At 32.6% G+C, this 14,267-nt stretch overlaps 1 protein-coding gene and 1 long non-coding RNA gene across 7 annotated transcripts in view; one reads left to right on the top strand and one right to left on the bottom strand.

Annotated features, from left to right (window-relative positions):
• The window catches only part of CHES-1-like (Checkpoint suppressor 1-like), a 68,500-nt gene that overhangs the window by 20,804 nt on the left and 33,429 nt on the right, over positions 1–14,267 (top strand). Inside the window, exons 1-2 of one of the 4 annotated variants that reach the window (XM_073979329.1) lie at positions 8,161–8,243; positions 8,311–9,405. The exons of 1 other annotated variant lie outside the window; for it this stretch is intronic. In XM_073979329.1, the coding sequence (XP_073835430.1) occupies positions 9,389–9,405 (17 nt within the window). In that variant the 5' untranslated portion in view covers positions 8,161–8,243; positions 8,311–9,388. Of the gene's footprint in view, positions 1–8,160; positions 8,244–8,310; positions 9,410–14,267 lie in introns of those variants that run through there. 2 more of the 4 variants (XM_073979334.1, XM_073979330.1) reach the window with 2 other exon arrangements.
• LOC141399981 (uncharacterized) lies at positions 6–7,990 on the bottom strand. Of its 3 annotated transcripts, none has more exons than XR_012412042.1 (2): positions 7,819–7,990; positions 6–2,082 (listed from the first exon to the last, which is right to left on the bottom strand). It is a non-coding gene; the product is annotated as an uncharacterized lncRNA (long non-coding RNA). The 3 variants fall into 3 exon arrangements; XR_012412041.1 differs by lacking the exon at positions 7,819–7,990 and adding an exon at positions 4,187–4,248; XR_012412043.1 differs by lacking the exon at positions 7,819–7,990 and adding an exon at positions 3,894–4,052.

Here is a 14,267-nt window from a genome sequence, read left to right on the forward strand (position 1 = left end):
CATGATTTGAATCATACAATAAAATTATATTTTACAAAATATTGAAGATTTTTGCATCGGATTTGGTTCAGTTGCATATGTTTGACCATTGAATTTTATGGTGTGTTATGTATTTTCATATTTTTTCAAATTTTTTGCTGTATAACGTGTCAAAACCTTTTATATTCTTATATTTGAGACGACGAACTATAAATAATTGCAAAAAATACTTAATTTTACTTTCAAAAAAATATTTTAAATAAAATTCCTGAAACGTGCAATTTTGTTGCAAATGTATTGGCCACCACTGTACCTTTGGAGGATTTAAATGATTGTCAGCTAAGTTTTGTTCATAGCACAATTACCAAGGTATATGTATCAGCTCGAATTTGAAACGTCAAAAGAAGATGATGTAAATTGAATTCCTCTCAAAAAATTCATTTTATTGTTTAATATTGAAAACGTTAGCACATTATACTACTAATGCTAACTAATGAGCAAATAAAGAATTATTTTATCGTTTAGACATCGTAATTATTAGTCTTGGTTGATTAAAACCAACTTTGTATATCAAAGCAAATTTAATTTTTCAGTCTCGTTTACAAATTTTGACATTTTAAATTATTTTTATTGTAGCAATTCACTGATTCATCTACCTTGTTTCTTGTACCATCTTGCAACATTTTGCATTTTCTATCAACAAGTTGCAAAAACAGAGTTGTATACGAGAATTTATGTCCGATTTAAAACAAATCCACTCAATACGAGGATTTAGGATTTATTTTTGTATGGGAGATCTGGTAGATTATCGCCGGATTCAGCAAATAAATTTTGATAATGCCTTATAGTAAGTTTACATTTACGAAATCCAGTCGATTTTTAACTGTCAACTCCATTGCTTTAATGTCAAATGAAATCCAATGGATTTCAGATGAGATTTTATTTGACGTATACACAAAGGAATTGACAGTTGAAATCGAGTGGATTTCGTAAATGTAAACCAAGCATTAAATCCGGCTAATGAGGTCATATCAAAATGGCCTATTAAGACATCACTCGTATAGAAGTTTACACAGCTGAAATACTCAGGAAATGTCCCCGTTGAAAATTTGATGTTTCTTGGCCGCAAATTTTGCGCGTGTGAGTACTGAATTGCATAACCTTGTGTACAGAGTTTCACCACCTTCAACCTTCTTACATATAAACTCGATTTCGCGTTAATGAAATTTTCGTAGTCTAACATAAGACATACAAATTTTTCCAAAATATACGGGAACGGAAAAATGAATTAGCGTAAAAAACTGGAACAATGGATATGATTAAATCTATTAAGCTGAAAACACATTCAACTTTTGTGTAAGTTATGCGAGTATTTTTATCGTTTAAACAAAACATAATGCTTTATTGTTAACAAATGTTGACGTTTAGCAACTGACGTTTGAACTTTGATGTTTGAATGGTTGTTTTTTGCAACTTTTACCATTAAAAGAGTATGGGAACGGAGATAAAAAATTATTCTGTTCCAGAACTACAAGTATACATATATGTCAAATAAATAACGCATTTTAAGCCGTGTTTACACTAGCCATCAATGTCATATGACCTGAAAATTTCCATCGTCTTGCAAATACCGTTGAAAAATTATGAATGAAAATCATCAATTTCTTTTTTCCATTCTCATATTTTGTACGAAAATTTTCAAATATGATCTCACTTATTTTTACAAAAAATGTTACAATTTTTTTACCCCACTGTCTGTGAAAAAATAGTGGACAGCTGGGAGACAAACGACAAATGTAGGTATGTGTTAGTAAATCAGGGTTGTATTTTAAGACAAATTGTCTTGTGTAAACGCCTAGATTTGAAACAATATGGTTGGACATACAGTCAAAAGCCTTCTGTAAATCGTTTCACGATTATTCTAAGAGTATTTATAGGATCTACATAAAATTTGTTGGCCGAAACATGGTGAACAGTTTTTTGCAACAAAGTTTTTTATTTGCACGCCAGTTTTTTATCATTTGGCAACTTGGCTAGTTTTTTTGTGAGGGAGCCGAAAGAAGGTAGTGCCCAAATAGCAGCAACATTTGAATTCCTCAGCAACTACAATAACAACAAGAAAAACATTAATGCGGTTAATTAGGTTCGCAACTGTTTGCAAGATAAGATAAAAATATAATTTGACAACAACAACAATTAAACTTAATGCGGCCGCATGTGTACGACCCACGACGGCGACGTTGGACTACTAAGGCAAGTATAAAAAATGAAAGTTATACAACAAACTGATGATGGTGTTCACGACGCTAAACGCATTCTTAACAACAACAAAATCAAAGCACATTGTTGAAGAAAAAAGAAAAACAACGTGTTTCTTTTTGGGCATGATATGTGCTTCTTTCTCTGCTTTCAATCTTAGCCTGCCGTTGTTTGCTTGCCTGCTGCTCTTCTTATTGGGAACGACGCCAAATGCTAATCATTTAACAAAAACTTATAAATATAACAAAAACAACGAACGCGCACATACACATACTCAAATACGGGAAAAGAAAGCGCGTTTGCTAAACGCCAAGAAAACCTCTATCAATAACAAAAAAATATATTAGCAATTTTTGTTGTTGTTTTAACTTGTTAAAACATAAAATAGCGTCCAAACAGAAACAACAAATGAGAGAGACATTGTTTTATTTTTAAACAAAACAAAATGAAAACAGAAACAATACATACCAACCAACTATCTACAAAACAGAGATGATTTGAAACTACTTCTAGCCACCATTTGGTGATTAGTGTACAACAACAACTATATAAAAGTGTATGTTTAGCGTTTTCGTGGTATTTTTTTGTGTGATTTGCAAAAAAATAAACAATACAATTTTGTTTGCATTTGAAGAAAAACGAAAATAGCATTAATAACAAATAATTTATAATTGCAAATTTTTTGCATATTTTATGAACATTCTCATCGTTTAGTTATCTTATGATTATTTTTCTTAATAATCTCCTTGTACGGACGATATTATCTAGTAAATATACGCCTAATGTAATACCTAATTGCACTCCAATATGGCAGTAGGCAACACTGCTTTAGGACAACAGGCAATAAGTCAACTTCGCGTATAATAGAATAAAGAAATAATTACAGGTCAATTTTGTATTTTTGATACCTTTTTGGATGATTCATGCTTATCTATGGAGCATATACAAGGAGAAATGTGTCACCTGATCACTGATATCAAATTCTTTTACGTTAATAGTGCGTTTGCTTTAAGCCGGATTTAAAATGTCAATTCCATAGCGCAAACTTCAAATAAATCCCCATAAAGAAGGCTAACCCGACAAAATGCTCTAATGCAAACGCCGTTTAAGGTTGCAACTCTAAATGGTACGTGTCTTAAGACACCTGGCATTTTTTGTAATGCTTTCTTTATATTGGTTTTTTTATGATTCATATCTTCTACGAGATTTTACGTTCTGATGGAAGCTTCTACCCCGTTTACACTTAACCGGATTTAATAAACCCACTGGGTTTCAAATGTCAATTCCATAGTGCAAACCACAAATAAATCATCATAAAGAAGTTTAACCCGGCAAAATAGCTCTAATGCAAACGACGTTTTCTTTTCAAGCGCCGCTAACCCGAAATTGTTCTGTTGTTTTCAGGACAACAGGCTACCAGACAAGTTCAGGGATGGCAACAATACAATATAATACAATTTTTGGATTGTATTTAACCAAGAAAAAATAGCGTAGAGTACAGCATTTTCAGTTTTTTTCTAGAATTCTATTGCAAAAACAAACATTGTTCTACATTTTTGGTGCTCTCAATGACGACTCAAATTGAATTAAATGTTCTCAATATGCAAGGGGAGTACTAATATGATTTTTCTGTATGTATTTTTCAGCAATATTACCAGTACATATTAGTAAAACATGCAAGTTACAGATGACTGCCCCGCCGCTCGCTCCCCCTTCTTCCTGTATCATGGGCACGGCGGCACCATGGAAGCAAGTGTTAATTGCATAAGAACTCCGATAGTTATAAGAAAACAGACAGACCGACTCACATCCACATATCAAAACAAACCCAAAAAACAATTACAATTGCCGCGGTGCCGCACTATTTTGCTCTCCTTTTCTTCAATTGTATGTTTGTTTTCATTTTTTTTCTAACAACAACAACAGTCTTATTATTTTTCACTGTTACCTTTTGCTAGATAATATACGCACTCACTCGCGTGTGCAACAGTGTTAGTGCTTGCTTTAACTATTAAAAAAATTAAACAAAACACACAACAAAAAAGCTCACTAACCTAAAGATACATTTGAAAAAAATATATATACAAACAACAACAATAATCTATAAAAAAAATACAAGCCCCAATCATCTACAAGAGAGCAGAAAATGTGAAAGAGAGAAGTGAGTCACAAAACTGTTTACAAATCAGTAACACAAAAGAAAGCATACAATAAACATAAACACAACAAAGTAACAACTAAAGTACATACCCACATATGTATAAAAAAAGTGAACATGTTTAATGAGACGCCAACAACAACCATATTAAAAAGTCACCAATTTTTGTGACAATACTGATTGAGATTTTAATTTTAGAAGAACAAAGATTGCCATGTTTGTGAAAAGAAAGAACAAGTATCACACTTGTTTTCTTTTCTTGGTTACTCCTCGCCGTGAAAAGATCCTAATCTTTTAACAATTATTGCAGGTCCGTCATTGAACACCTTCTTGATCGGCTATTTATCTGACTTCATTTACACAAAATATTTTAGATACAAAACTAAACATTCTTCTGGCTTCAAAGTATTCTAATCTTTTAACAACTATGTAAATATGTTGCAAATAGAGATATTATCATTAACATAATATTTTTATATATTATATTTTCGAACTGCTGAAGGCATTACGTAGGTTCTAAATTAATCATAAAATATAGAGAATTATAAGAACTTATGTCTAGGTGATAACACCCAACACCTTCAGCAACCAGCTATGACGACGTGGATCTTTCTTCCATCGATGAATCATTTTGTATATCCCATTTCTTTTTGTAGGATACTGTTTTCCAATAAATCTTTCTTCATAACTGGACCCGTTTTGGAGACAACTTCTGGCACCGGTTCCGGTAGCACCATGATATGATACACGACTTATAACTGTGCGCTTGAAACCATCTGCACCGCCAGCTTCTTCAACAACGGCATTACACGGCGACCTCTTTATGCTTTCGCCACACTGCCATTTTAGTGATTTCATAACAATGTTGGCTGGTTCATGTGCTGCACTCGTTGCATACCATTGAGACACGGGAGCGGGAGCACCACCATCGATTCTTTCTAAGCGAATTTTACGTTTAACTCGCCTGCCAACGGTTTGCACTTCATTGATACCTTTCTTGGATACCCTTGCCTTAGGATCACCTCTGAAAATTTCGACGTCATCCTTCTCTCGGCTGATTACAAAATATTGCGTTTGGCTAATATCTTCTTCGCCCCACAGTACTTTGTCGTCGACAGCACTTTCTTGTTGTTGTTGTGTCACTTCATCACGCAATTGTAATTCCGCATCCACTTTGGCAATATCAGAAGCATGGCATCTTCGTTCATTGGCGAGCAATTTTCCCAACTCAAAATCAAGGTTTTTTTCAAGATAACTTTTCCAAATTTTTATTTGGTCGTCTTTTGATGTCTCGAGATACACTGCTTCATCTTCTATAGGCATGTTCATGGTAGAATAAGAAAAGGTAGCAGCAATACACAGCTGACTAAACTGGGTTGTAACGTTAGTGTCAAATTTCATATGACATTTTATACATTTATTTCTAGTTCGATGTACATTAGGGACATATATTTTTTGAGAAAAAAAAAAAAAATATATCATTCGGAAAAACTATTTCCCAGAAAGACTTCTTCATATCAACGATATGTAACCTCCTCCAAGTTCGAACGATAAGCCGCGCAGTAAATCCCCGCTTGTAGACGCGATACAACGTTTGTTAATATGTGAGGTATTTTGTTAAAATTTAAAAAAATAAGGCCCTAATAAACATGTGCTTCTTTGATTTCTAAAACAAAACATTGAAACAGCTTCTCCTTTTTTTATGAATTTCCAGCGACCCCAAACTTTTCTGCAAGAATTCTACTTTCTACGAGAATTTATGGATTTTGTGGAATGATGTGGAAACATAAAAATTGAAAATGTAACGAATTTTCATTCATGTTTTCCAAAATATTCAACCAAGTGTGAAAAATTATTAGTTTTTTAAATACCAATAATTTATAGACATTTCCTTGTTTTGTTTACAAATACAACTGGCAGTAACGTTAAAAACAAAAACAAATTCCTTTGTGGTTGATGTTCGAGTTGTATTTGTTGTAGTATTAACTTTACCTTATATTTGTTCTACCATGAGGCATGTTAGTTATGAGTTTACCCTTGACACTCAATTTCCTTATAATTTTGTAGAGTTGGTTTGAGTTCCCCTTGTTAGCTGTTGTTTGAGCCTCATTTCTCATTCTTCCATTGTAAGACTTTTTTTCCTTTTTTACTTGCTTTCCCAGTTCTAAAAGCAGTTCGCCGTTGATGTTTCGGTTTCCCAAAGCGTGTGTTTCTAAAATACTCTCGTACCCATCATTGTCAGATGCCACATGATCATTAAAATCTCCAAGCAATAGTACAATATTTTTTCTTTGGTATATTGGCAAGTAGGCTGCTCAGATGAATCTTTTTCTGATAGATCAGTCTCTTCTGTGGGACCGTAGCACTGGATTTCAGTAATTTTATTAACTTGGTTCTTATGTTGGCAGTAACATGACCTTGTCAAAAATATACATACGCCTATTATGTGGTTATCATCTTGGTTCGGCATTCCGGATTACAATAGTATATCGCCGTTTCTAATGCGCATCTCTCCACATCCATTCCATCTGACTTCGCTGAGACCACATACACTGATATTCAGTCGATCACATGTTTTCGATAATTCAGCAAATTTCCCAGATTGATAGAGCGTTCTGACATTCCATTGTGCAAATCTTATCCTTTTAACAAACATAGCCTTTGTTAGTCATCAAATAGTTCCGTTCCTTATTTGTAAATACTCGAATCCATACTTATTCGGCAACCGACTGTAGATTAGACCAACTATACTTTGTTCGGTGGTAGTGCTGCCATCATGTGTTTGGATTGTTTTTTTATAATAGTTATGATGCCTGCCATAGTTATGATGCGGTTTCTACTAATTACCTCTTAGAAACAGATTTTTAATGTTATTCCGCCAATAATCGGACGTCTGCAATACAAAAGGTTCGCAGCTGTTCGGGTAGATTGACATTAGAAGTGGCTTTATGATTAATTTAAATCATGGTAGGACAATATAAGGTAACAGCAATACCCAGCTGATTAAACTGGGCTGTAATGTTAGTATCAAATTCCATGCGACATTTTATATTTTTGTTTCTATTTTCGATGTATATTAGGGACATATATTTTTTAAAGAAAACTATATCATTTAGAAAAAAAACCATTTCCCGTAAAGACTTCTCCATATCAATTTGAGAAATTATCCATTTAGTAGAATGATATGGATACTTTCAAATTGAAAATGTAACGAATTTTCATTCATGTGTTTCAAAATATTCTATCAAATGTGAAAAAATATTAGTTATATAAATTCTAATAATTTATAGAAATTTCCTTGTTTTATTTACATGTACCGGTGACACTAACATTATAAACAAAAACAAATTTCTATGTGGTTGTTGTTGAGTTGTATTTGTTGTAGTATTTACTCTACCTTCTTTGTTCTACCATGAACTTACATGAAGTTATTCGCCAGTGCACAACGATAAAAATAAAAACTATAGTACCTATTTTGCAAAATTTAATTCCCGTTCGTTTCGGAAACAGAACTCACATTGTTTTTTTAGGACACTGGCAACCCTGAGCCCGCATTCTTTTACTGATGAAATGTGGGGTAGACAATTTCAGAGAGATGTTATCTTTTTGTTTTGTTTTCTTTCTATTTTTTTGCACTAAACAACGTGGATTTTTTGTTTATGATGATTTGTTTTTGTTCTCTCTCTCTCTCTCTCCGATGAGTGGTGACAACATTCCGAACAACATTATTTCTACGCTCTCTGGGGTAAACAAATCCCACTCAAACTAAATAAATGCATTGAATGAATAGAGACTTGAAGTGGAGAGCGGTCACAACTAGACAATAAGAGAGCTAAGTGTATTATTGGTGGGAGAGTGAAATTTGTTGATATGAAGAGATTTTAGTAATGTTTATTTTTGGGGTAAGGTTGCAGGGTGAGAGTGAGAGAATTTTTGCTGGTGGCTAACGGCTATCCATGGGTTTCGTTATGCTGGTTGTTTGTGGGTCAACCATAACAATAATATAGAAGCTAAAAAGAGTAGTAGCAGCAATACAAACGAAAAAAAATCCCAATAACAACAACAACAGCCTGACAACCAATCCCCAACAAAAACAATATCTCAATATAACTCATCATACCCATAATACCGTCATGTGTACACAGAGACCCACAACAACGGACCAGCAGCACCAGACACTACTACTAAATCATCGAGGCAAACATCCAATCGCCGCTAAATGCCGCCGTATAACGATGTCGTTGGCGTCGAAAACAGAATGTGAATTGAAAATTGTGTGTGTTTGTTTTTTCCAAACAAACCACGACGACGACAACACAACAGCACAATAATCATTACAAAAGGCGTCGTTGTTGCAAAAACAACGTTTTCACCGTACTCTCTCCCACTTGGCTTAAGAAGAAAATTTATTTTAAACAAAAAAAAAAAGTTTTTGAAAAGTTTATAAAATTGTTATTATTTTATTTTTGAGTGTATTTTTATGGGATTGTTATATTTCTTTAAATGTTTAATGCAGAAAATTTGTGAAATTTTTATAAAACTGGAAAAAAACGAGGAAAAACAATAAGAACAAGTTTTATGTGTGTGATGTTCCAGAAAAAGTAATAAAAATATGTGTGTCTTGACAAAAACGTGTTTTCTGACAAAAATCAAATGAAAAAATTTGATTGAAAGTTATTGATCGGTCATTGAAATACTCAACAAATTGAAATTTTTAATGTGGAATACAAGGCAAAAAAACATGTGGTTTTGAATCACTGCTTATAAAAATATACATAACAAGAAGCTAAGGGGAAAAAAGTGAATGATAATTTGTTTAACAAAAAACCCCAGCGAGCGGAGCGAAAGCTACGAATACAACAAAACAAAATCCACCAAATAAGAACGTTGAACGTTTTTTTTTTTACTTTATTTTGTTGATGATGGTAGTGTGTGTTTAATAAAATACAATTTAAATGCAGAATTAAATACAGAAGAAAAAAAAAACAAAAAATGGATTTAAATAAGAAGTATGTATGTAAATATGGTTGTTGCTGTTTTTATATAAAATATAGTATTTTTCAAAAATATATAAATAAGATTAATAAAAACCTATATATGGTCTTGAAACCTGGGTTTTAGAATAAGCTTAGTCATAGCGGTTAGCCATATTTCAGATAGAAGTTTCCACAAACGGAGAGAGTTATGGGTAAATAATTTGTCTTGCCTTGCAAAATTTTTTAGGCAATAAATTATTCTATATCAACAAAATAGTTGGCAAAATTACCATTAAAAGAAATTGAATCGGTCTTTTTAGTATGAATTATTAATTTTTATTCCCCTTACCATGAAACGTCGCCGTAACTCTTTAAGGAGAGAAACATGTATATATTGCAGAGTTGCCCACTTAGAGAGAGAGTAGAAAAAAACTTTGTGAGAGCACACTATTACGGTTCATTTATTTTTAATAATAATCCTGCCCCCAAGTGCGATAGATAAACAAACAAACATACCCACACAAACATAACAAACAAGAAGGAATAAAAGTGCGAGATACAATATTAGAGTTGCCATTCTGTTTAATAATTGCCAGACATTTCTCTCTCTCTTCCACTGTTTGTATATATTTGCACAACACTGTATGTGTGTTGGTTGGTTTGTTCATTGTACGAATGGCCTTGTAAATTATTTTTTAATGGCTGGTTGGCTGGAAAGTACCAGGCCTTTTTTATTGTCAAATTTTGAAATTTTTTGTTTGATGGAGTGAAAAAGCTTTCATAGGTATCAATAAAGGAAGGTAGAAAATTATAAATTCGCCCAAATAATTCAACGCAATCATGAATATGTAGCTATTCCGTGCGGAATTTTTCCTTTTCCATTTCCTCCTATCATGAACAAAAAATTCGCACGCAAAAAATTCCGAGGGAGAAAATTAGGTATTATAAACGCTTTATTCAAATATGGGATTCCTCCAAAAAATCTCCTTTGCAAAACTGTTGGCACTAGGTCATAGAGCCTGTTTATATTACAGATTTTTTTATTTAAATACATGTATTTTGTTTTTTTTGAGCCATACAATTTTCTCAGCAATCAAGCTGAAAACACATCTAACGTTTGGGTAAAGTTTTGTATCATTTCTAGTAAAAGAATAAAAGACAAAGTGCTGCCAAATTTCATTTTTTTTTATTCTTCTACAAAAACTTTACTCAAACGTTGGAGGTGTTTTCAGCTTATGGGCACACAAAGTAAAGGTAGAAACACAATGAAATACACCGCTTTATCACACTCAATTTCATGTAAAAGCCTGAAGGCCAAGTAGTACCTAATTCAAATGAACGAAGCAGCATTTGAATTAGGTAGTACATACTTGGCCTTTAATCTTTTACATGAAACTGCACGTGAAAAAAGCGGCGTATTTCATTCTGTTCACACCTTAAGAAAAAGAATCTTCAGTGTTGCCAAATTAAATTTCCACTATTTTTCGAATGTTATTCGTGATTGGGCCAAGAAGATTTCCCTGATAAAATTGTTTTCGCAGGTATTGAATACCTCCGGCTGAGTTCGCATAATTAGACTGATTGAGACTTCTAGTTGAGAGATCGTCACTTATTTTTAATACAATTTTATAGAGCAAAATATCGGAATGAAAAAGCCATTCTAAAATTTTCACCACTTTTGCACATTTCCCAAAAAAGCGTTCCCATATTCCAAAAAAATACGAAATGTTCACTTCTCTTTAAAAAGGCACAGAATATCGTTCCTTTTGGAAACTTTTTACACGATAAATTTGGGCTTCTTTTTGGTAGATTCGTTGATTTTATAATTATAACAGGTCTATTACGTTTCTTCTATCAGAAATGACACCCAACTGAAACGTTGGATATATTTTCGTCTTTATTTTGACATTATACAACACAGCTGATCGAACATGAATAACAGTACGTTTAGACTAGGCTTGATTTAGCAAATCCAGAGTATTAATGTTGTCATTTCCATACAATATATCGTGGTATAATAAAGTAGAGGTAGACCAGGTATGAAAATCGCTGAAAAATACATCCTTGTAGCCATGGCTTATAACGACAAATGACATGGAGCAATAATAAAGGTATATGTATAGTTACTCGTTTTTACAAAAACATAAAATTTAGAACCTTACTGTTTATTTTAAAAGTACCAAATAGAGTAAAAAATGAAAATCACTAGTTATGTTCCAGAATATTATTGCTCGATAAGTGTTCCAAAAATAGCAAAAGTTGTACCCAAAACTTAAGACAGCGAAAACAAAAATGCCATTCTCTCATCTTCTACTTGAAAAGTTTGGTTGATCTAACATCGTGATTGCTGGCATCGGATTTGCAGATACGGCGACATTTCAGCTAGAAATTTTACAATATTTGTAATTTTTTCGTTCCCAGTACTTTTAGAACAAATTTCAATAAATGTCAATACTTGACAAATCGTTCATTCGCAAGTATTACTGCATATTAAAAAATCAACAATTTTATTTAGCCACGCGAATAAAATTTCTTGTCCTTGTTTTCAGTTTTAAGATATAGTGTTAAAACAGTTTTTGTTGGAACAATTCACCGATGCATCTACCTTAATAATTGCGTAATATCAACAACAGTAAACAATATCAACCCTGCTTTTGACAGAATAGGCCATAACAAGAAAAAAGTGTAATCAGCTGTTAGCTGTGGCCTACCTTTTACACTATTGTACCATGCAAATATGTCAAATAAATCGAGATCATTCACTTAATTATCGTATAAGTGTATAGTCTAAACAAGCTATAAGTTGTAAATTGAATTTGACTATAAAAATTTAGAAAACTGGAAATTTTATGCTAGTTAATCCAAATGTGAACAAACAAAATGCAAAAACTGTTGCAAACTTTGGTACAATTTTTTTTTCGATAAAAACAGCGTTTTATGCAATGCAATTTCGCGAATGGTTTCGCTACAATCAAGATATGAACCGATTTCATTTTCGCACAAAAAGTCGATGAAGTCACTATAAAATCTCGAATGTAAATAATGCTTGGTTTACATTTACGAAATCCACTCGATTTCAACTGTCAAATCCATAGGTTAAACGTCAAATGAAATCCAGATGAGATTTCATTTGACGTTTGAGCTATGGAATTGACAGTTGAAATCGAGTGGATTTCGTAAATGTAAACTTAGCATAAGATATAAAATTTAAATTGTCAATTTCATTTAATATACGTCAATAAATGCGAAAACATTAACTACCTATGACTACAATTGCACATGTATCTGGCAACCCTTTTCTACTTGTCTATATATAATGCAAATGAAAGAATGACAAACTACGAAAAGTACCGCTAAATACTCGCTGGCTGGCATCTCAGCACACATTTGTTTACGCAAACTTAACCTTTTTCTTTTCGTTCTCTATCTTTAGCAGACTCTCTCAATAGTATTTCATTCGAAAAAAAATCATAACAAAAACTTGTTTACATCACCATATGACAGGGCAAAACATACACAGTTTCTGTGTTAAACTCTCTTGCTCCACCTGTATTTCTATTTGTCTCATCTCTCTCTTGTTTTGTGGGGGGCCAAAAGGCCAAAACCTGTATCATTCTCTTCACAGTTGTGTGACTGTGTTGAGCTTCCACTTGTCTCTAGAATTTTTTATTTTTTTGTTGTTGTATAGTAATATAACCAGAAATTTTTCATCTACATTTTGTGTTCTTTTTTCTTTACGATTTACATAAGCTGAAATTAGAACAAATACAAAAACACGTGCGTGAAAACGAAAAAACGGCTATAGCTACTAAATGCTTCTAATCTAATCGGTGTTTATATCTTACAAATTTGTCATTTTTGTTTATGGTTTTTTTTTTTTGAAGTTAAGTTTTTAAGCATATAATTAAATTATAACATTTGTTGTTTTGCTTCAGGAAAATATTCAAAATTTTCAATTTATCTTAAAGGCAAATTATTAGTAGTTTGCTTATCTTGTTTCAAAAGATGTTAAAGTTATGTATATGTGCCAATTAAATCATTGTTCAAGTATTTTCTGCCAACTCTATTGCACATACATATGTACGTCAATAAGGAGCGTTATATGCCGTTTACATTAGAGCTATTTGTCGGGTTAACTTTCTCTATGATGATTTATTTGAAATCATCTGGGTTTATTAAATCTCGTTAGGTATATAAGCACCATTAATCCGATAAAATGCTTAATGTAAACTATATATTATTATTTATAAGTGTTTTAAAAAATTTGTATGTCATTTATTTGAAAGGTATTCAATGAAACTGGCAATATAAATAACGCGTTAATTAAATCCCCTTTTACCCCGTTTGCGCCCAACTGCATTTAATAAACCCACTGGGTTTCTAATTTCAATTCCATAGCGTAAACATCAAATAAATCCTCATAAAAAATGTTAATAGTACGTTTATACATAACCGGATTTAACAAATCCACTGGGTTTCAAATGTCAATTCCTTTGCGTATACTTCAAAATCTTCATTAAGAAGGTTAACTCTGCAAAATGCTATAATATATGGTCTGTTCCTTTACTTCTGAAAATGGTAAAACCGGCAAAAGTAGTAAAAGTTTAAAACTGCTCCCATATGAATTGTATTGTGTCTGAAGTAAAGGAACGCTTTTCGAGTAAAAACATATAAAACTTGAAGATTTTTGAACGTAAAGAAACAGAGCTATAAACAAGGCCTAACCCGACAAAAAGCACCAATGCAAACGTCGTTTTTTGGTGTAAGTGCGACTTAAAACGTCACTCACATTATAGCGTTTTGCCGGATTAATCTGCTTTATTAGGATTTATGTGAAGTATAAACAATGGAATTGACATTTGAAATCCAGTGCATTCATTAAGTCCGTTTATATG

The sequence above is a fragment of the Musca autumnalis genome, unplaced genomic scaffold (genome assembly GCF_047663935.1).
Source record: "Musca autumnalis isolate F117 unplaced genomic scaffold, ASM4766393v1 scaffold_3, whole genome shotgun sequence".
Taxonomy (NCBI): Eukaryota; Metazoa; Arthropoda; class Insecta; order Diptera; family Muscidae; genus Musca; species Musca autumnalis.